Consider the following 24,455-nt stretch of genomic DNA (forward strand, 5'->3'; position numbering starts at 1 on the left):
GAGAGAGAGAGAGAGAGAGAGAGAGAGAGAGAGAGAGAGAGAGAGAGAGAGAGAGACGCACATCCGTGCGTGCTTACACTAATAAACATATTCCTCCGGCACGTATGTGTAAGGGTAATGAGTACTACATTTCAAAGTCCGACTATTTATTTTATTGAATATCATGATGTTTTTCCTATCATGATAGTCATGTATTTTTGTGAAAATACTACACTAGTTTGTTATTATTATTGAAACAAACACTCAACAACACAAAGAAAATTTCTATCGTCCATATAAATACACGGAATTAGACTCGACCCGCACCCGCTCTCTGTGTGTTTCACGCTTAAACAGCGCCATTTTTCACACCAGGGGGCCCACTACGAGCTTATAAGCAGCCAGCCAAGTTCCATGCAATTCAGGGGTTATGAGCCTTCAGTTCGCCCTTTTCACCGGTGGCGCAATAAAGGCCATCAGCGGCCAACTGCAAAATATCCTTCATAAAAAAAAAATAACCACGCAATTCACTTGACGTGGTAATAAACGGGAACGGCATGACAGGATGATGAGTTTTACTTTTTAAATGTTAATTATTGTCTCTGGCTGGCTGGCTGACATCTAACAAGAGCGAGATGGAACTACATACAAATCATATGAAAGAAATAGACCGATGAAATAGAGATGTACATATGTACTAACCTGGGAGCGTTCAAGCACCATTAACTGATTGTGTTCAAAATGAGAATAATAATGGCAATAAAATTATTAAAATGATTAAAATTCCATTTTAAAATTGCAATAACATTCATGCTAATATTATATCAACAATACTTTAAAGATTGGGTACTCGAACTAAAATTTTCAACAAACGGTCACTAGATTAATAGTATTTATTTATTGACAATTGGCTATATAGTCTATAAAGGTAACAAGTAATTATGAAACTAAAAATATAATAAAACTTAAACGAAATTTCTTAAAAATGTAATAAAATCTAAAAAAAGTTAGTCACGGATTAACTTTTTTGAATTGCTTATTTTTACAAATAAGACCGCCGTTTGCAATGGCAATTGGCACGTCATGATACGATTTTGCTATGAAAGAAAAGGTGAACGGATTTCGAATGGGGAACGTAAACTGCATGGACCGTGAATTGTTTTTGTGAGGTCATAGTACAACTTACAGCCTTGAATAGGATTGCTCTAAGTGCTTATAGTAGGCCCCCAGGGCCGTCACTCTTACCAACTGAGCTATAGGCCAAGGCGAGAATATCGTGGTAGTAATAACATCATCATAATGAAAAATACATATTTCAAATAATGATAAAACAAAATATTTATTTACTAGAACCCATTTGTCGCTACTGCATTCAGCAAAGTTTAAAAATTAGCATAAAAACAAAGTAGCAGGAGAGCTCCTTGTGAAAGAGTTCGTCCAGTGAAGTACTGCCACCTTACCTATTTCTGCCGCCAAGCAGTAATGTAATGTAATTACTGTGTTCCGGTTTTGAAGGGTAAGGGTGCTAGTGAAATTTCAGGCACGTGGGACTTGTCAATTTATGTCTCAGGGTGACGGGGGCATTAGCAGTTTACGGTTCTGAGTGACTGTTATGGATAGGCATGTAGCTTACCATCAGGCGTACGGCTTGTTCGTCCCGTCACGTGATATTATAAAAAAAAAGAAATACTAACCAACATGTGCAGGTAAAATATTGTCCAAAAGCATATTATGCACTTCCAACATGGTCTCAGCCTCTTTTTGTTCATCAATCAACTGAACTTGCCATAAATAGTCCAATCTATTCCTATATTCCGTAGTTCTGTCAATCCAGTACAGGGTCATTGTTATGAAGACCACGGTAAGTGTGTGTGAAATTCTAGGGTCAAGGCCTATGTTCCAAGTTGCATCTTCTTTGAAAAGGGCACTTTTAAGATCCCATATAACGTAAAGATAGAAGCAGGTCATTCCTCCAGCAACAATCCATTTGAATATGAAAAACACTCGACTGAAGAGAAAATTCAGAAGTAGAACCAACACCCAACATTGTGTTACGTGCTAAAAAAATAATATAACATCTTAGTATAGAAAAGAATATAATACAAAAATAGAAAACAATACAACAGAGACGACTGAATAGAGGCTAAGTTAAAAAAAACAACGTTTGCGAATTGGTGAAATAAAGAGTGATAAAAATGGTGGTTAGTTATAAAACGACGCAATATTAAGTTTAGTCATGGAAACGCGTCAAGATTATCAAATTTTTTTAATAGATAATGTTCTAAGTAAATAACAATGTAGAGTACGCAAGATGAGTTTTAGGCGGGCAAAGTTGTAAAACGTAGTCATTACCCATGAAGAAACGCAGTTCGATAAAACTACTTCCGTAGAAAGCAGCTTTTCAACCTCTGTGCACGATATGACGTTAACAATTGAAGTTGCAGCGAGCCCAACACTGATGAGTAAGTATATTATTGTCCTTATTTTCGCAGACTTTGTTATTGTACGTGATATGCTGTACATGAAACATAGGTATTTATTCGTTGGCTTTATAATTCCTCGATACGTTGTCCATATAAATTCGAACCAAGTCAAAGGCTGCATGATTATTAATGCAACTACGAGAAGTCCATATGTCAACCAAGTGTACTTGTTGAAACCTTTAAGCCTGAAATAAATTTCAATACATAGTGACCAATATTCAATTAACTACGGACTTTTGATATTTAAGGAGATGATATCTATGATATCTTTTAAAGTTGGGGATTTTGGTAACGAGGAATGTGTGGTGTGGCATTGTAGTGTAGTTGTGTGTGGATAGTGCTCTGTGTGTAATATTAATGTCTATTTAACGAATCATATTTTGTGGTAAGTATATAATAGTCTGCTTGAAATCTTAGAACTAGAATGATTATTTGTGTTAGTTCTTTTTCTTTTTTATGAACATGGCAGACTGTAGCGAATATCAGCGGCGCTGAGAAACACTCCGCCATTGTGTTGAGTTACAGATCTTTTCATCTCCCACCACTATTGGTGTTATTAAAGACACTGTGTAAAGCTTATATTTATTTATTTATTTATGTGTTGAGATAAATAAACGAATTTATTATTATTATTATTATGTAGTATGCGCGGCTTTATTACCTAACGTTTCATCTTCTATTACCAATTCAATAGCATGTAAAAACAGATGAAAAGCAATAAGTTATAATTTATTAATTACAGAAATGGAACACAAAGAAAAAATCGTTCGATCCGGCAATGTTCGATATTTGTATTTAATAATTTTATGACAAACTAGTGGAATAACTCACAAAATAAAACAAATCAATAATACATGTTCCTAAAATGTCACATCAATGTCAGCTCGAGTTACCGGTTGAGTGAGAAGGTTCATAAAATCTCTAACAAAATGTCGCTTAGGCTCAACTCACACTGGCACAGAGTCGAAGCGTCGCGACGCGTCATGTTTTTCGCCTATAGTATATTCATCTCTATTTTCCCATTATTAAGGTACAAATTTGTGTTATGCAAATATGGAAACGCGCGTCGACGCTTGGATGCAGTCGAGCGGCTTTGCGCGTCGACACACGTCACCGCGCGGCACTTGAGCGCAATGAGGCGTGAGACACCGACCACACTGTGATCCGGGCGCACTAATGCGAGTGTCATCGCGCGACAAATAGGACGCGACGCGACGCTTCGACTTTGCGCCAGTGTGAGTTGAGCCTTACGGTGTTGAAAGCCGAAAATCCAATGCTAAGATCTAGAAGTAATTCGTCTTGATAACTCGACCTTAGCTTAGCTGGTAAAGCAATTGGGACGGAATTCCGTGGTCACAAGTTCGAGTTCTGTCGGATCGAAGGATTTTTTCATCGTATTTAATAATTACAATAAACTAGTGGAGTAATTTCACAAAGTAAAATAAATAAATAAAAGTCACAATTTTGTACGGGACTGATTAGGCATGTTAGATAACTTAAATTATCAAAGTAATAAAAATTACATACCAATTAGTAGTAAATCCATTGATAACTAATATCAACATGAATATTAGAAGACAACATGTAATATAATATTGGAACAATGGATCTGGTAACAAAAGGAAATTCTTTTCCATTTTCCAATCTTTGTACATTAGTGTGAATCTGTTTAGTCTTGCCTCCGTTCTGAATAGATCTCTAGAACATAGAACATACTAAAGGATGATATTTAGTTTTTTTTATAATACCAAGTGGCGGGACGAATAAGTCGTGCACCTGGTGGTAAGCGACACGCCTATCCATAACAGTTGCTGTGCCATTCAGAGCTTTAAATCGCAAAGATTTTGTGGGCACTGCCACTGCGCCCGTCGCCCTGAGACATAAGTAGACAAGTCCCATGTGCCTGTAATTTCACCAGCACCCTTACCCTTTCAAACCGGAATGCTCACATTACTGCTTGGCGGCAGAAATAGGTAAGGCAGTACTTCCTTAGACGAACTCTTTCACAAGGAGCTCTACTAGTACTAGTTCTAAGCAGGATATTTCGAATTAGATACTAAAACATTTTGTGCCCTTGGTATAATGAAGCCACATGTGATCATATGTCAAAAGTGTTTTTATCACGTAAATTTAGTAACGTTTAGTAGCAGTAGAGCTTCTTGTGAAAGAGTTAATCCAGGGAAGTACTGTCACTTAATCTATTTCTGCCACTAAGCAGCAATGTCATTGCATATAATATAATATTATTAGCTGGAAACTCAGGAGGCGGAGTGGAGTGGGAACACTCTGAGCAGCAGCGAGCAGAGTAGCAGACAGAAGAAGGTACGACCATTCTGGCGATGGCGCGGCGCTTGGCTTCGGACCTAAACTAATAGTTGCATATTCCTTTGTGATAGCTTAATTACTAAATTTGTAAATCGTGTATAAATAAAGTTAGGTTTGATTATGTTTACTTTTTTTTCGAATAATACAGGAATTTTTATCAAATATCCTTACTTCTGATCTTTAATAATATAATCACAATATCGCACAATTATTACAATATTTTACAGCGTATTAACTAAAAAAGTTTTTTTTTTCAGAATCGATGAAAAACGGATTACTTACTTCCCGTGAAAAATGTATTAAAGTTTATATATAGATTAAAGTTTATTACAGACATGACACACGTGCTCATTTGTCGAATTCCGATCACAATTAAAAATTACGCAATATTGGAGGGTGTGTCACAATGGTTGGCTCACGGTGCCATCTTTTAATTGTTTCATTATCGTGTTGGTTTCTTTATCGTGTGGAGAATCAAATTTTATGTCCACAAATATATATGTTTATGTCAAACTTTTATATCTCTCCTATATAAGCATAAAAAAGGCACCGATTAATAAATAAATGATAATGCACACAATAAATATAGACAACAATAAATTACATCTAAACTCATGAGAGAAATAAACGTAGGCCATGAAAATATTTCTCTAGGCCCGAGAATCGAACTCGGGAGCTCTGCGTGGCAGTCCTGAATGGTAACCGTTCGGCCATGGAGGCAGGCCACAAATACTGAATCTATTTGTTGTATATCTTGAATAAGATTTACTTCAATATCCTTAAAATTTGAACTCACTTTCCTTTGCTCATATCCTCGATCTCATTAGCCATCTGCGCGTCAGCAGCCCTCAACATTTGTTGGTACTCCACGAGGTTCTCATCCATGAACGTAGTAGTCCTACGGAAGTTTGTTGAGTTTCTATTTTCCGATCGCTATTGGGAAAGCGTGTGGTATTAGGAGTTTAGTAGAATCGTTTTATTCTACATTGAATTCATTGTAGTAAAACTTGAGTCAAACTCTCAGAAACTCAACTACTAAGCTTACAACAACTTACTAAAGTAAGCTGTGCTTTTTCGTGTGTATAAATGTTAAGTAGCTTTTGTATGCAATTTCGATACCTCCAATGAACAATTCCCCGTTTTATTTTTGGTCATTCTCTGTTATTTTTGTAAACAGCCATATTTATTTACTAATATTATGCTCCCGGATTTTGTGAAACAAAAAATAAAGAAAAATAAAAAATAAATAAAGAAAGTCGTTGAAAACCGAAAACAAAGATACGACAACAAGCTCATATAAAAATTCTTGAGGTCCGCTGGTACGTTCCGTTCGCCTTAGCATAGCGTCTGACACAGTTTGCTAGAAGACGTCGGTTCGAATTCGGCCGGATCGAAGGAATTTTTTCTTTATGTTCGATCTTTGTATTAATAATTATGACAAACTAGTGGAGTAATTTTACAAAAAATAATAAAATATTAATTCAATACAAATTTAAAAAATAAAGAAACTGAAAACAAAAAAAAAACAGAAACAAGAAACAAAATAAAAACAGAACAGGTTCAAAAAATTAAGTTTACGTAGTGCTCATTGGAGTTATCGATTTGAGGTATTCCACGTATGAATAAAAATAACGACATAAAACTAAATAAACCCGTACCCTTGGTAATAACAAAGCCAAAAGCATGTCAAAAGTGCTTTTATCACATAAAAGTCATAAAAATAACAGGATATACATAAAACAAATTTAATTATGTATATGTCAAATTTTATAGCTCTCTTATTTATACTTAAAAAAGTTATCGACTAATTTCGTTCGTAAAACATGTAAACCTCTCTCTTGAAACGTTGTAATTTCGCAGATGTGGCCTTGTTACACCAAGGGTCCAGTATGTGTGCACCTACTTACTCTTTTCCTGATAATTTTATTCATACCCACAGACAATCTCCGGTAAGCTTTATATTCGTATGGAGCCTGAAAATTTAAGTACGAGTTTGTTACGATGTTAAAAGTTATAGAGCGCAATTTAATTTTACAAATAAGTACCTCTATACATTTTCCCTTATTACCATACCACCTTACAGTCAGTTGGTGGACATAATTATCCTTGATATACATAGTTACGAAATGGAAGCTATTTTTAACCGACTTCAAAAAAAGAAAGTTATGCGATTATAGCGATATTTGTGAACCGTATTTGATGATTTTGTTTTTGTTGAAGAGAGGGTACCTCAGTTGTGATCCCATTTAAATTTAAAAAAAAATTATTCCACCTGTAGGGGTGGCAAATTAGTGGATGAATGATGAAGGTTTTTTGGGTTTTACCCACTTGCCGTAAGTCGATTTCAATAAAACTTGGCAAATAGATGTAACTAAAAAAGTTAGAATAATTTCTAACGAAATTGTACATACTATAATGAACTTTATATCAAATTGTGTAACGTACAAACTAGCGCTCTTAGTGTAAGTTTGTTATCGTTTAGATATTAACTTAAACCTTATAAATATATAATTAAGATCTAAATAAAAATCTTAACGCAAACGTGGTAGTTACGTTTGAATAATTACAAATTTACACTCGGGCCTTAGATACGATACGGTAGATACTCTCGTCTCGAGATCGCGCGAGAATTCTCCGGAAGACGCGAGATACGTTTCTTGGCTCGTATTTAGTTTGTACGTTACACAATAAACGTAACGTTAATTATGTTATGGTTGTTAAAATTAGCTTTCATACCATTCACCGGGGCAGTAAATTGAGCCTTAGTCGATAGGTTTTTAATGTTTATACTGACTGTACTCGAATCAAATGCTCCCAGACCTTAAAGGCATTACTATCACCATATGCGTGACCCGGACATTAATTCGCGTAGATATAGTTAAAAAAAATCAAACACGTCTATGTTTAAAGGCAGAAGGAAAAATGATTTATTCTTACCCTTGTTGGCCTTGAGATTAAATAAGTTTCCAATTTGTTCTTTACTATGAATGGATTCTCCTGAGCCTGGTAATTCGGCTCAATAATGTACTCGCGGGCGTAGTCTAACAACAGATCGAGAGTTTGTTTTGTTACGTGGACTTTTCTGAAAATTGTTACAAAATAATGTCTAAAATCCATGCGGAGTGGACAAAGCTGTGTATCAGTTACCGCTAGATATGTTAAAATAAATGAACACTATTGCTTGCTACATATTCTTCACACAACATTAAAAACGGTGATAAACACGATAATATCAGTTTAGTAGGTGTACGCATATCGACATAATATTATCCCGACTTTTCGGCCAGGTTGTACCAGCCGTAGTCATGTGGTGACTGACCACGTGACCACACCCACCCACCTATTGTCCCGACTTTTTGGCCAGTTTGCACCCGCCTTAGTCACGGGCTGACTGACCACGTGACCACGACCAGTGCAATTTGGCCAAAAATCGAGATTATAGCCAGCAGTGCATATACCTAGTAAATCGATTTTATAGCGTTAATTTTCTTTTGTGGTGTTAGTATAATGCAACGTGAAATTTTGAAAACGTTTTTAGCTCTTCTCCGTTCCCTTTTACTGGACGACGGGTCTTAGGACGACATGTTTTTGAAAATAGAAACTAAAGGATTACTTATTGCGATTGTGAAATTAGTGTTGTTCTTTTCTTTATTTTGTTACGAAAAATACATAAACTCTACTACGGACAAGTAAACTGCCACATATTATTGTTGGATAGTATTGCAATACGGTTTAAGTGAGGCTCTCTATTGCGTTCGTTCCAAATAAAACGTTTTTATTTCATTTTAATTTTATAGTCCTCAAATCATTAAGTAACAAAATTAAAGCTATCACCGTGGTCGGAAAGGACCTGAAATTTTTATTTCGATTAGCCTTTTTACCTTTGTTTTTATATTTCATTATCTTCCTACGTTTATTACGTAGCGTATTGAATCGAAGATTATTTGAGGCATTATAATTTTACCACATACCCCACTTCACCCGTAGACTCCATTTTGTTGGCTATGGTAGCGTCTTTCGACCAAATATCGTACTGCCACTTTCTTATACCAATAAGACCGCTTAAAATTCTTCCAGTGTGTACACCAATCCTCATATCAATGTTTAGTGAGCGTTTTTCTCTGCATTATAAAGAATGTAGTTATTTATTATAATATAAACAATGCAAAATGTATTATTATGTACGTTATTAATATTGGGCGTATTCTAATCGTACAATTAAAAGCAAATTGTGCAATTTATTATATTTATAATATCTTCGTTGGAATGACTCTATAGGCATTAAGGTGGTTTTCCACCGGCGAGGCAAGACGAGACGAGGAGAGACAGAATTGAAATCTCGCCGGCCTATGTCAACCAAAAATTGCCATTAATAGCTTTAAATCACTGTGCTTGTGGACAGTGAAGATTCAGTGATGGTCAGTTCATCTAGCGATAAATAAAGTTGCGTAGCGATAAATAAAGCTGAAGTACCATGTCCCGTAAATTATTATTATTAAATATGTTAACGGAATCAGATGAAACCATTTTTTTTAAAATCTCAAATCATACGTACTCCACAACCTCGCGATTAATATTAATAGCCATCGCGAACTCGCGGAAGGTAGTGCGGGCACTCGCAAATATGCGCGAGCTCGAGCGAGAAATCATGTTTCCGTTAAAATGTATAATGCTCTATGTATTATACAGATCATTTCGACCGAAGTTGGACTAGGAGACAATTGATATTTTGTCAAACAAATTTCAATCCTTGTATCGACTCGCCTCGCCTCGCCTAGGCAGGTATACAGGTAATTATCAAGTACAAAGATACATTTTTAGGGACGTAGCCAGTGGAGGTTCGTAGTTTTGCCTGCGCAGTACTTATGTAATACAAAAATCGTAGTTTTTTAAGCAGCATAATAGTTTTGTAAGCATAAAAAAACAATTTACACATGACTTTACGCACGAGGTTACTAAATAACTTTTTTGTATTATAATGAGAAAAAACTGCCAAACGTTGTTTTATTTTAACTTGCTTTTGACACAATTCAGAAATGACTTGCTCATTGCTGTCAAGTGGTGGCGCCAGTGACCGACAAGCGCTGTTCGACGATTTTTCAATTCATTCCTAATAAGATTTCGGGCAAAATTTTCTATCATAGTAACACGTTTCTTATTGGTAAGTGTCAATTACTGGTTAGTTATTTAGTGAATTTTTGGTGTTCATTACTGGAGATTTTTATGAAACATACTACAACATATTCTTTCTTGAGGCTTATATCTGTCAAGTAAACGAATCAGTATTGACATGTTTAAGAACAAAAAGTTATTTCAAATTTAAAGACACTCTTCCATTAAATGTCGATCACTGGTACCATCACCCTACGACAAAATCGTGATAAATAAGCATGCGTTTATATGTTCCATAAACTGAAACCTTGTCTTTTTAATTGAAATTGCTCAGAAGTACTCCAATAAGAAATCCAAATAAAGGCATGTAAACAAAAGATCGTTTCACTTAATTGAGCCGTTTACAATTCAATTTTCTTTCTGGATATGGGCCATAAATTGAAGAAAATAGTCATTATTCATAAACGACTTCATAAAAAAAGTGCATACCTGACATTTTTAATGATGCTGATCATTTCCAATCCAAGATCAACACAGTTCTTTGCATGCATAGAGTCGTCTTTTGAAATCCCGCTAACGCAATAGTAACAGTCGCCTAAGAATTTTATACGATAGACATCGTGTTCCTGTACGATGAAAGAGAATTGCTAACATAAGACATAAGAGTTATTGCTAACATTAGTTTTAAGGAATTATTATAATATTAGTAAATAAGGAATTACTAACGAGAATTTATTAGAAACCCGAAACCGAAGGCTTAGCCCTAACGACTCGAGGTTTATAATTTTTTACCGCCCATGTTACATAACAATGTTTTTCATCACATTTGTGAATAAATAAATACATTTACAATTTATTTTTTGTACATAAATATATATCGCTTCACAACACAAAAATTTTTTTTTCAAAATGGCGGGTTTTTCGTTTTTTTTCATAGTTATTCTTTCATGCATAATAAATATAACTCGAATTAAAATGTAGTAAAAGGCAAAAACGTATATAGTCATTAATAATAATAAAATAAATAACTTCAAAGTAGGTACTAAAAAACTGCAGAATTTGAATTTATAAAATTAAATTAGTAAAATATGGTTAAATTACGCAAATGTTTACATTTTTTTATACTTCAAGCATATATGTGAAATACATTGAGATTTTTTGAGCATAAAAACTTTTTGTTAATTATTGGCGTGAGGTGTAAACTGCAAATTATATTTTGAAAAAAAAAAAAAAAAATTATCTATATGTCATGACACTGTTTACGAGCTAGGATTCGCTCTGGACCTTTTGGAGGGAAAAGTATGTTTTTATTTTGACTTTCAATTATTTTGTGAAATCTAGTTTAAAGTGGAATAGGATAGTGCTATTGTGCCTTAATCGAAGATTAAAACGCGAAATTATACGAATCTCGAACTAAAATACCCGCATCGGCCCGTTTTAAGGAATCCCGAGTCAATCCAAGCACGCCGCTTCAAATTGCCTATCCTCTTTGTGGCGGCCATATTTACAGAAACATAATTAAACTTCATGTTTAGGCTGATGGCTTTGCCAAAGCCTTAATAAATTAAAAAAAAAAATTTACGAGCTAGTGTAATTAAAAACAAATTTCGTCTAGTTATTAGTCCAGAAAACGCACCTCTGAGGCGTCATCAAATCTGCTAAAAAGTTCGTTGAGCAGCTCGATCATTTGCAAAGGAGACAGAGTTGTTGATATCATCGTGTAGTTAACGACGTCAGCGTATAAGATGCTAACGTTGCCGTGCTCTTCCACGTATACTCGACTGCAAAATTGTTAAAAGTTGCGCGTGGTTAAACAAACTGAATAGATACCTGAAGTTAAAAAATAATATTACGAACCTTTGGTGTAATAAGGCCACATCTGCAAAATAACAACTTTTGAGGAGAGAGGTTTAAAGATTCTACGCATTAAATTACTAGATACTTAATTTATTTTTATGGTTGAGTAATAAAATTTCACACATACGTAATTTATTTTACTTATTTCGTATTACTTTTATCCCATAAAAGTACTTTCGATTTTTTTACATTACCACGGGTAAGATTAATTTCATAAGTAAGGTTTAGGTGTAATAAATAGACTGTACGAAAGACTGGTGCCATAAAATGCTAAAAAGCTACTTACTTGAAATGTCGCATGTTGTGGCTAAGAGTGTGAGATTCTGTGCGACTTTGTAACAGAATATCTCTGATGTCTTTCCTCACCCGTGATACAATGTGTTCCGGCAATATGCTTAACATAAGGCGTTCCTGCCAAAAAGGATCGGTAGATGAAATTGGTAGAAACATTACGATATGCTTTTACAATTAGTTTTAAACAGGCAATTCAGGCTGAGCTTGAACGCTCTTGTGTCGAATAAGTGTCAACTCTTTGGGTGAGGCCAGACAAGCGTAATCTTGTGAATTGTGGTTTTTTGAGTCGCGTAATTTTCGCATTCAGTTTCATATAAAGGTTCGGTTTGTGACACACGACGATGCACGACTTACGCGCGTAATTACGACCTAACTTCGCTCGCATTGTGTGAAGTGCTTGTGAGGGTGGATGTGATAAACATTTATTGGTGCGTGTGTATGTACTTTACAAATTGATCTATATGTTCACATAAAGTTTGTTATAGTACATGAAACTAATCTTTTCATATTAAATGAACGTACCGAGTTTCTTTTTCTGACATCGTCTTCTGATGCTTCATAAATGAGCACTATTTTTAGTGGATCCATTACAATATATGACATACACGCTTAAAAACTACTAAATAAAATACGTACGTCTCGCGCTCCAATCGAATTTTAATTCAACGTAAACTACGAGACTCAAAAACGCGACTCACACAAGTATTACGCTCATCTGGCCTCACCCTCAAGGTGAAATGAAACATTTTTACACTATATATAATAGTGGAAGGCCCGGTTACGTTTGGTCGTTATATATCAACGACGTACTTTGTTTACAGATGGTCGCTGATCGAAGTCGTCAGACGTTAATCACTCGGCAACTACCAAACATTGTTTTATTAACCCAGTTATATATTGGCTACACTACCGTGTCAAACCAGTACACTGTGACTGCAGAACAGCATTTTGAGAAAACGCAACATAAGGGATTTTTCGGTTTTTTGTAATTTAGTGATTAATGTATATATCGAAAAATGTTTTTTCCCCTTCGTATATCGACTAAGCCATTTTTTCAAGATAACAAGTGACGGGACGAACAAATTGTGCACCTGATGGTAAGGTACACCCTATCCATAACAGTTTCTAGTTGTAATAAAATTACAAAACACTGTACGGGGGAAAAGATTGATTGACACTTAGTAATTTGTATATAGTCGGTATTTGTATTCGTCGATGCCGTTGGTAAACGACTAAACTTAACCGCATCTTTAACTGGGTCTCGCCGAGTAATTTAATTGAATATAACTAAAATTACCTCTTGTTCTTTAACAAAATTCAATTGCAGTGTGCTCTCGACGCAAGCTCGTCTATCCAGGTAGGATCTTCGTGTGACTATTTCGGTCATAAGCCTGAAGTATGTGCCCATAACATTCACGCCCAAAAGGTAGGCAATGTCTGAAGCAATCTGGAGGTTATATTTTTAAATAAATAATAATAACAAATAACAACTACACCACTTACGTGATGTTGACATAAGAGCAGCAAAATTACGATAAATTTCAAGAGCAATAAATTTAGCGCCTGCAGAGCAAATCACCTTGCCCCTGAGGTTGTCAAATGTAGACATTGCTCGTGCTTCAGGGGAACCTTTGCCTTTCTAATAAACAAAAGTGTTATATAATATAATATATTATATAATAAACATACTTGTAGTTTCAGGCCAAAATGACGCTCTTTAAGGCGTACTGTCAGACAATTTCTTTTTTATGATACCAAGTCACGGGACGGCCAAGTCGCGCGTCTCGTGGTAAGCGAAACGCCAATCCATAGCCCGTCACCCTAAGACATAAGTTGACAAGTCCCGTATGCCTGTAATTTCACCCTTACCTTTCAAAACAGAAACGCAATAATTCTCACATTACTGCTTGGCGGCAGAAATTAAATAGGTGGCAGTATTTCCCTGGACGAATTTTTCACAAGGAGCTCTACTGTAATGTGTAGTAAGCGTGCGTACAATTCTATTTAGAACTACGTATAAATGGCCAACACATATTGCATTGAAAATGTTTTTGTTAGCACGTACAGATGAGGTTGCTGCTGTGCTTAGAAAAAGACTTTCGCCTCTTAGACAGAGAATTCTAGACAGTACTAATAGCATTATAACTCGCAGTTGCGCCTAGTCCATGCTGGATTTCAGTTAATAAGTGGTATTTATTGTATGTATAATAACTTGTTAATGTTATTTAATTTGTAATTCGATATGAAGGAATTATATCGTATCCGATAATTTACAAAGTAGTAAATTATGCTAACCTAATGGAATATTATTTATATGTTGGTAGAGAACATTTTTAAAATGAATCAATGTGCAACCTATTTATTATAATCATCAATGTAAAAGTTTCACCTAATTAGATATAGTACGTGTAGTAAATATTGTCTGTTTAGGTAAGCAGGTTCGCCTTCGTGAAGATTGATTTTAGAAATGGAAATATTTTTGATTATTATTTTTTTCAAAAAGGAGGTTCTCAATTCGCCTGTTTTACGTGATTACTCCGCCATTTGTGAATCAACTTAGATGATTATTTTTTTGTTGGAAAAAGGGTACCTCAGTAGTGGTCAGAAGTTTGAAGAAAATATTCCACCTCTAAGGCTGTCAAATTAGGAGATGAAACCGGTTTATTGAATTTCACTTATTTTCCATGAACTGATAGCAATAAAAATTTGGCAAATAAGTGTAATTCCATAAAGTTTTAAGGTCGGTTTTTTTTTCACAAAAAAGTTATAATTCTATTAGATTTAATATTAATATTGTATTGTTTTTTTAAATAAACCAATTTCGGTCCCTTTACAGGTCCCATGGTCGCGGATCATTGGTAAAACATCCGAACCTGAAACGCTGGTTTGTTTGAAAAAAGAAACAAATAGACGCGATACAGTTTCGAAAAATGTGTAACATTATGTGAAAACTTAAGAACTCTGTATCACGCATATTTGTCTTTTCAAACAAACCTGATGAAATAGTTTCATTCAATGTTTATTGATCGCGAAAATTTAAGAACACGATATGCCTATGATTATAACATGGACGTAGTTAAGCAAAAAGGATCCAATTCACAAAGTTATCAAAGAATGAGTTATATGTACCAAATGGTTTCTAAAGTCCAACCTCTTAGATCAGCGAAAAATCCAACATATAAACATAAATAAATATCTTTGGAGTTACATGACATAAGTTTGGAAAATAAAACAAGAGTGAGAAACATTTTTAAACTTCAAACTGCCATATCTCAAAAGTGACTGGATGTGCATTGGATCCTTTTTGTTTAACTACGAGCTACGTCCAAATATTCCATTGCGGTTACAATGCACCAAATTAATCACTTTCATAATTATTCTCGTCTAGATACTGGTAACAGATTAATTTGCAAATTCCCTTATCTCTTGTTGCATGCACTAATTGTACAAAACATAAATATTTAAACTGAAAAAACTGCCTCCGTGGCCGAACGGTTATCATGCTAGAGTGCCACGCAAAAGGTCCCGGGTTCGATTCCCGTGCCGGGAGAAATATTTGTATGCCCTACATTTATTTCTCTCTTCAGTTTGGGTGTAATTTGTGGTTGTCTATGTGTGTATCCAAGGCACCCGCGATACAGGGTTTCCCTAGTGTGGGGCTATGAGTGTGTGCGCCTTATTATTATAAATATTTATAAATTTTTACTAATTGTTCTACTCGTTAATTGTAGTCCGTTAAACGAGTTGGCGAATTGCGCATGTATTTATCAAATAGAAAGTTATAAATCTTTCAGTATTTATAAATAAGAAAAGAGTTATCGGTTTTGTATTCCACGTCGCAACGCCAGGGTAAAAGTAATTCTCGTCCTTTTAATACCAAACGGTTTAGAACTAATGTTGACTTCAATGCTATTATGAACCGATTTGCCGAGAGTAAGTAATCCTGAAAAATTACATAGAAATCACTTACGAGGTTTTTACTCTAAGTCGACGTTATATAAATTTAAAACTACTCAGAAGAACAATACAGTAACTGTATAAATTAATTTAAATAATTTTACATATTTGTTTACAATCATACCCATTTGTAGGTCTGTAAATTAACACAGTAAACGCGTCTGATTCGATGCTATATGGATATGCTGTATTTGCATATTATTGGGTTTACACTCGAGTCATTTCTGCTGTGTTATTTTATGTCCATGTTTAATAGAATATTTCTGTTAGCGAATCTAATAAATAAAAATAAATAGATTACTAAGACCCATTATCTACCAAAGGGAGCGAAAAAGTTATTTTATTGTTTTAGCATCTACACGAACGCGACGCTTAATCAAGATAACGGAATATTATTGGTTGGAAAAATATGCCTTTTCCGCTTTGCTTTAGTGGGCCTCAGGCACTATTATTCATTCTGTGCTATGGCACAAAGCTGAGACTTTATTACACAAGTTTCTCTATTCGTAACTATAGCTATAGGCAGTTTTCGATCCTCTCCAAATTAGTACGATCCTTGACTAACACAATTCTAATCACGATCTAGTCACGAAACTAATTCGAATTAGGTGTAATAAATCTTATAATTAATAGAGATTAGCTTGTAGTAGGTGTTTACAGCTGTTCTATATATTTGTAATATATAGATCCAACCAGATTAAAATTGTACGTATTGGCAATAATACCTAATACTAATAGATTTTTAATAGAGATCGATTATGATAAACAAAGCTCTGTTTAACTGATAAGATCTAGCTTAATCCGTTCTTGGAACAGAATATTTGTATAGTAGATTTTGATAACGAAGAACGGACCGTGGAAAATTGTGAATGTCAGGAGAAGAATGGATGGTAAATCCCACGGAAGATAAAAATACCAAAATATCATGCAATAATACCTATAAAAAGCTACAAATCCTGACTCACTTAGAAAAATTGACCGCGTACTTCCCGATATGGTGGAAAAAAGATATTTATACCGTTGTACGCAGATAGGCTCCAAAGCAAAGAATCAAATATGAGAAGATCTGAATGTGGAAAATGTGAACTATAAAACTGAAAACTATAGTTTTTGCAGGCCGTTGATTACTCGTGCACAAAATGTATTATAATACTTGGGGGGATTTTTGTGCACTTTTATGAGATACACCTTGGTCGATTTCTGCAGAAAATAAAAAAAATGTTCGAAAATGAAATAAAGATGGCCGCCATACAAATTTCGAAGCCTTCTACGTATAACGGAAACTATTAGAGATAGGTAGGAGGTGCTGGAAGGAATGTCATAGAGGGTAATAGTGGTCAACTGCCTGTGCGAAAAAATTCAAGATGGCGAATCCAAAATGGCGGCCGAAGAAAAACTTGCTTAGATGCGACTGAAAATTGGCATGCGGGGGTCTTTAAGAGTTCTTAATCATAATTTGGGGCCAAAAATTTTTTTTGCCATTTTCAAATATGGCAGCCATACAAGCGTTTGTAGGCAGTAGAAAAAAAATTGTTCTGATCCCTTCCAAAATTGTGTTAAAAAATGTGGGAGTCTCTAAGAGTACTTGATAATAATTTGTGATCAGCATTAGTTTATCGCCATTTTGCAATATGGCTGCCATAGAAGTATTTTTTGGCGGTAGATGAAAATTTGCTCTAATTCACTTGAAAATCGGCATGTGGGGGTTTCTATGGGTGTTAAATAATAATTTCCGGTCAAAATTTATTTTTCGCCATTTTTCAATATGGCTGCCTTACAAACTTTTTAGCGGTTGATAAAATTTTGCTCTAATTCTACTGAAAATCGCCATGAGGGGTTCTCTATGGGTGTTTAATAATAATTTGCAGCCAAAATTTACTTTTTGCCATTTATCAACATGGCCGCCATTAAAGAGAATTTTTTTCATAATTTCATAGTCATAATTGTCGAGGCCGTAGGCCGAGGTCTAGCGGAGGGCGAAGCCTCACCTTACGTAGGCAGTATACGGGGACTAGATTTCACAATTGTTCAAAATGTAAGGCATACTTCCCGATGTAGTGGAAATAATATCTTATTTACTTATACAACTCATAGCGTTGTTGTATCTCGACCGTCTCTCTGTTAGATTCTTTTTTATTGGAAGCTATGCCAAAAAGAGATGCATTTAGGGAAACAATGCCAGACAATCACTTCAAATTTCTGGTCTCAAACTAGGGAATTTCCTGTACTATGAGTACCAGAGTAACGATAATTCTGAAGGCAATACCCAGAATACCCTGACCAGGACCAATTTAAATAGTTTTTTTGATAAAGCCCTATACCCACCGTAGGTGGGGCTCGCAATACCTGTAAATACCATGGACATGGACATACAGGTGCGACTATCATTTTTAATAGCTCCTTGTGAAAGAGATCGTTTAACTAGTAGTACGTACGTAGTACTGCCATCTTACCTATTTCTGCCGCCAAGCCGTAATGTCAGTATTACTGTATTCCGGTTTTGAAGGGTATGGGTGCTGGTGAAATTACTGGCACAGTCAATTTATGTCTCAGGTTGACGGGTGCAGTGGTAGTGCCCCCAGATCTTTGCAATTTAAAGCTCTGAGTACAGTAGTAAGCTACATAGCTTACTATCAGGCGCACGACTTGTTCGACCTGTCACTTGATGTTATAAAAAAAGAAAGAAAAAAATATCATTATTGCACTCCTAAGTTTGCTACTTAGGAGTGCAATAATGATATTTTTTATATAAAAATTTAAAATACGGCATTTTTCCACGATTTTCGAGGTTTTGCTCGAGATAATTGACACGACCTACGAAAATGGTGGAACACACATGAAAATGGCGGACTGAGCTAAAGTACGTGGCTCTCGGCGTACTGTTGGCACAATTTATATTGCGGCGGAACGGAATGGAAGCGAATTTTTGCAACGATATTGTACATAGCGTAATCAACTTTGTGGTCAATTGTGTAACGTATAAACTAGATACGAGCCAAAAATCACGTCGCGCATGTTTCGCGGAATTCTCGCGCGTGCTCGAGAATACTCACGCATTCGCGAGAATTCCGTAGCTGCCGTTGGCGACGGCTGACGAATCCGCGGGAAGTGACGCGGGCAGGCGCAGTGTGACGTTAAACGTCGACGAAATACTACAGCCTCAAGGCGCGGTCGCTGGAATGCTCGAGCGTTCTAGCAGCCCTTCTCGCGCAGCGATGGCGAAATTGACGTTTCCATTCCATTTCGTTCCGCTGCAATGTAAGAAGCCTAAGAAGAGGTTTGCCAAGGTGCCAGTCAAATAGTGATTAAGACATTTGTGACATGAAAAAACAGTAGTTATAAGTACATGTATTGGTGCAATCTTCGACTTTTTGTACTTACCATAGCACCTATTATCGGGTAATCAATATACGTGAAAAGGGCAAATATTATAATATATACTGTGCTTGCAGCGATCCCAAGAATTATGGCTAGAAAATTGCTCCTCATAGGCAGAAAGATGTATATTGAAAGATGTGTCATTACCGAGTACGCAGGTCTTACAGATATGCCTTCTGTTGCACTATATATGGTGATTACTATGTCTGGAAAAGATTGAAATATTTTTAAGGCAATTGTATTACTACTGCCAAAATTTATTTAAGAGGGACCTGTAATTTGTAGAAGACGACGTATACATATAACGATAATGAATAGACAATACAAATGTTTTTTTCTTGTAGTAAGAGTAAAGAATAAGAATCTGTCGTTATTGTAATCGAGCAATGCATTAAAATGAGCGACATAAACTTTATCTTATTTATTATAAGGTTCCATTATTTTTTTTAACGAAAAATTAATAAGCAAATGCAGTTTGCGGCGCCGGGCTTTGAAAAATGCAATATATTATATATAGAACATGTTTTCGGTGGAAAGGTATATACATTGCAAGATAATAAAATAGCAAAATTACGCAGCGCATCGCGGTGCCTGACTGCGGCAATTTGAGGCGACTCTTATAAACATCCATTAACCGTCACGCATCCATCCTCCGAGAGACAAGAAAAATTTCTCATTAATTAAGGGTAAGTAAGGGTACTTTTTACTACTATTAATTTTACATACTTCCCAACATCTAAAATTACAAAAATAATGTTCCTTTCACCTATGCGCTGTGTATGCTGTGGGCTACCGTAGCTGGGTCTATAGGACGCTATCGGTACTAAATGCGTTACGGACCCTTGTAGGTCTGTAAGACGCGCCGTTACAGATACAGGAGTAGTAGAAACTATCGAAATTCAGTTTATCGGCAATGACAGAACAATGACTGTGTGTATGTGAAATCTTAGCTCTAAACTCATTGACTTACAAATAAATGGACGACGGGTCTAATACAAAAACCACAAAAAAAATGTCCCAAGTCAACCTATTTAAACGTAGTGACATGTAAAGGAATATGAAAAAGTTAAAACGTTGAATTTAAATTGTAATGTCATCACAGTACTGTCTAATTTTGCTTGCTTTGCTGTCAGTCGCACAAACGAAGACTAAAGCGTGAATGACGCTCTGTATACGATTTTAACGCCCTATAAGTTCGGACACTTTTTAGCGCGGACCGACGTCCATATAATTGTAAGTCAATGTCTAAATTAGTTTAAAATAGCCACTTACCAGTTACAACTAGTCCGATTGTTACAATGAAAGTAACAAAAATCGGCATCAATGAATATTTATGTTTCAAGGGACCATAGATACATTTACCAAGAAATAATAATACCATTGCTATTCGTAAAACGTACATGCCCATTGATAAATACATCGAATGCCATTGGACTTCCTGAAATTACATGAATTATAATTTTTTTTATATACCGCTAACATTTTTGTATTTATTATTCATATTTTAATATAAAATAGAAGGTAAACAACTAAAAAATAAGTCTATCCATATTTTTTATTATTTAATTCTGCAGTTATAAAATTAACGATACCAAATGTTATTTAGCCCGTCCATGAACAATAACAGCGTTTAACATAGAATTAAATATCAGAATATTATTACGGGGTATCCCGTTTCGCAATATGGATCTCAAAAAACCAACTACGGGATTTACAGTGCGATTTTCAAGTGCTTCTGTGTAATTGCCGCCTACTGCTTCTCAATAGAAAATTATCAACAGCGTAGATGACAAATTTCAATGATTTATATTGAACATTTTGTATTGAATCAATATAAAAACTACATGACAAAGAAAAAAAGTGATATTTTTATATTCGGTGCTGTTTAAGTATTGTCCATGAACGGGTTAATAAGTATTTTTATGAAGTACGTAACGTAGGTGAAAGATAAAAAAATATAACGAATTAACATACCGCAGAAATTGTGCTAGCTATAACTAGAATAATGTGAATTGTTGAGAAGACAATCAGCAAAGATATGAAGATGTGAATGAATTTCTCTCTTAACTGGTCATCGTACCTTCTGTATAATTCTTCTAAATCCTTTTGGTAAAATTGTCTCTGGAAAACAATAATGAATAATAAATAATCGGCAACTTCAAATCCAGGAAGGGCTCTAAAAGATCTGACTGCAGTGTTTGAATCATATTTTATTTTTTTTATTCAATTTCGTGATGTTTTGACTACCTTGATATTCATGTATTTTTTTGTGAAAATTCTCCACTAGTTTGTTATTATAGTTGACACAAAGATTGATCAAATACAAAGAAAAAATCCTTCGAACCGATTGAACTTGGACCAGCGTTTGTTGCCTCAATATGGCTATCCACGAAATATAATGGTAGTAAAAAATCTGATATTCAATAAAAATAAAATAGACCGACTATGACACCAATGTGTTACATGCCTTATTAAAAACTACATTAAAAAGGTTACAATAGTACACTGGGTGGATCTAGATACCTGACGATACAAACGCGCGAATGCATCGATGCAATATCCTATAAATACATATAATATACAGAATAAAAATTTCAATCTGCAATAATGTGGGACCATGTTGTTTAGTTCAATAAGCTTTTTATGTTTTGGCGTCGACTTTGTAAATTTTGACAAATAAACTAGTTGATTGCAGTAACATCGTAGAAACAATGTCACTAAAAAAACTATAGAAGCAAATAAAAACGATACAACAAAGACTCACCCTTAAATATTTACAATTCCACTGGTTGCCAACTGTGCGCTCGGTTTCCTCAGCAAAGATCTTATGCAGCGACGATTGAACACTGGTTCTTCGTCTGGCGTTCATAGAGTATCTAGCCCAAAATTCTACTGCTCCAGCTTGGTGAACTACTGTGCCCGCAGTCCGGTATAGTTCCCCCTTTTAATTATTTTCATTTATTAATCGAAGTGACAGAATTGTGATAAGTATATAAGGGATCTTTTAGCACTAATATCTAATAATTGTAGAGCCACCTACACAATCTAAGGATTAATAAATTTACTCGTTGAAAAGTGAATATAATACAAACTCACAATTTTTTTTATAACATCAAGGGACGGGACGAAAAAGTCGTGAGCCTGATGGTAAGCTACATGTTTGTCTATAACAGTTACAGTGCCACTCAGAGCTTAAATTGCAAAGATCTAAGGGGCACTGCCACTGCGCTCGACACCCTGAGACGTAAGTTGACAAGTCCCATGCGCCTGTAATTTCACCAGCACCCTTACCCTTCAAAACCGGAACACATTAATGCTGTTATTACTGCTTGGCGGCATAAATAGGTAAAGTGGCTACTGCCAGTGGTACTCTACCCTGGACGAACTCTTTCACAAGGAGCTCTACTGCTACTAATAATTTGTAAGACAACTAAATAAATAAATAAATAAATAAATAAATGCTACAGGCTTTTCTGCTGCGGCCGTCCGTCATCAAACCTCAAAAACAACCCAAAAGTAAGGCACGAGTATTAAGAACAGCATAATTATTTTAACTCCATTTAATGTATCGCCAGTCAATAGTTATATGTAACGATACTTATTTCTTAATGTACCTGGCAACAACTTTGGTTACATAGATCGTAAAGTTGGGATTTCCCTGTATTAAGTAACTAACGAAATAAATCCGAGGCACTAAAGCAAACACTCCGATCAGCACTAAATTAATAAAATAATTTTCCAAATTTATAATACCGGTAATCGAAACCAGTACCTCTGCATCTAGCGCACTCACCAAGGTCGTCACGCTTTACTTATAAGTCTCGCATCAAAAACAAAAGGAATATTCCAAAGGTGTAATAAAATTTCAAAGCTTAGTGTCACCAAAACCGTTTATAGATAAACAAATCGATTTAAACGCTAGGATATAAGAAATAAAGTTTAATAGCCCGTCTATCACATAGTGTGAATTATATTAATCACTGATTAACGTCATTCACACTATGTTACTTGCACTATACGTTTTAATAGACAATAGCAACAGGGATCTTGACGTCCATTGATTTCTGCCATTGTGTCATGTTTATGTCTTATGTAAGTAGAGTACACCATATGTAAGGAGGTTTAAAGGTTAATATAGTTTGAATATGAACTTTGCAGCTTAAATTCAAATTTATATTTATTACGAATCCTACATAACTCAATTTTTATTAGGAGCTAATAACCATACGCCAAAAGAAAACCTCGACCTAAGACGTTTGTATACAAAATTTTACTTCTTCTTGTACCAGGTCGCTTTTTACTATAAAAAAAAGTCAAGTATTTTATGCGAGCACTATACTTCGTTTTTTTTGCATTAGACATAAGGTCATTTTGTAAGCAGAAAATTTAATAAATACCGTAAAACACAATTTTCAACCATACCTTTATGTAATCATTAAATATATTAAGTTATTTTTACCTCTTAGTATTAACTTAGTATTAAATCAAAAGGTCTATTCTTTACATGTTTAACTTTCGTGTCTTGCACTATAAAAAACTTAAACAAACAGAGATACTGAACGGATCTTTTAAAAAATTGTATTATAACATGTTGTCGTGTCATTTGCAAATGTAGATATCATCAATTCTCACGATGACTTCTTTTACTGTAACTTGTTGTGTGAAGAAAATGTTCACGATCACTGATTCTTTGATTACGTTTTTCTAATTGTAGTGGAGGTAGATGTATAGTTATTATTGTACAAGTATATGTATTTCTGTAAATGATGGTGGTGGGAGATTCATACAATCATTGAATTATAGATTGACTTGCTACTGCGTGGCTCATTGTTCCCTGTCCTAAGAAATACCTCACTAATTCTAACAAAACGAAGTACAGCTACAACTATAAATATAAACTCATGGTAGACGTACTGTACCTTAATTCAAAATATATCGCTGCTTATCTAGAATGGTGGCCCAAATGAGAACAGCTAACTTTTACACGTTTTACATGGCTGTACTCAAAATGTACTTAATTTTATTGTGCATAAGGCACCGAGCTTTCTATTGGATATAGAAAATTTTAAA

The 24,455-nt window shown here is 35.1% G+C and overlaps 1 protein-coding gene across 1 annotated transcript in view; it reads right to left on the reverse strand.

Moving 5' to 3' along the window:
* The window catches only part of LOC113230153 (adenylate cyclase type 2-like), a 32,779-nt gene that overhangs the window by 3,230 nt on the left and 5,094 nt on the right, over positions 1–24,455 (reverse strand). The window contains exons 2-16 of the mRNA XM_026463943.1: positions 22,150–22,326; positions 21,360–21,506; positions 20,658–20,823; positions 19,389–19,591; positions 13,348–13,497; positions 12,043–12,167; positions 11,536–11,680; positions 10,389–10,525; positions 8,759–8,908; positions 7,725–7,869; positions 6,695–6,760; positions 5,584–5,720; positions 3,990–4,160; positions 2,332–2,647; positions 1,674–2,037 (exon numbers count right to left, since the gene is read on the reverse strand). Coding sequence (XP_026319728.1) covers positions 1,674–2,037; positions 2,332–2,647; positions 3,990–4,160; positions 5,584–5,720; positions 6,695–6,760; positions 7,725–7,869; positions 8,759–8,908; positions 10,389–10,525; positions 11,536–11,680; positions 12,043–12,167; positions 13,348–13,497; positions 19,389–19,591; positions 20,658–20,823; positions 21,360–21,506; positions 22,150–22,326 — 2,599 coding nt within the window. The remainder of the gene's footprint in view (positions 1–1,673; positions 2,038–2,331; positions 2,648–3,989; positions 4,161–5,583; positions 5,721–6,694; positions 6,761–7,724; positions 7,870–8,758; positions 8,909–10,388; positions 10,526–11,535; positions 11,681–12,042; positions 12,168–13,347; positions 13,498–19,388; positions 19,592–20,657; positions 20,824–21,359; positions 21,507–22,149; positions 22,327–24,455) is intronic.

Source organism: Hyposmocoma kahamanoa, unplaced genomic scaffold (assembly GCF_003589595.1).
Source record: "Hyposmocoma kahamanoa isolate Upper Pololo Valley unplaced genomic scaffold, ASM358959v1 63, whole genome shotgun sequence".
NCBI classification, from domain to species: Eukaryota; Metazoa; Arthropoda; class Insecta; order Lepidoptera; family Cosmopterigidae; genus Hyposmocoma; species Hyposmocoma kahamanoa.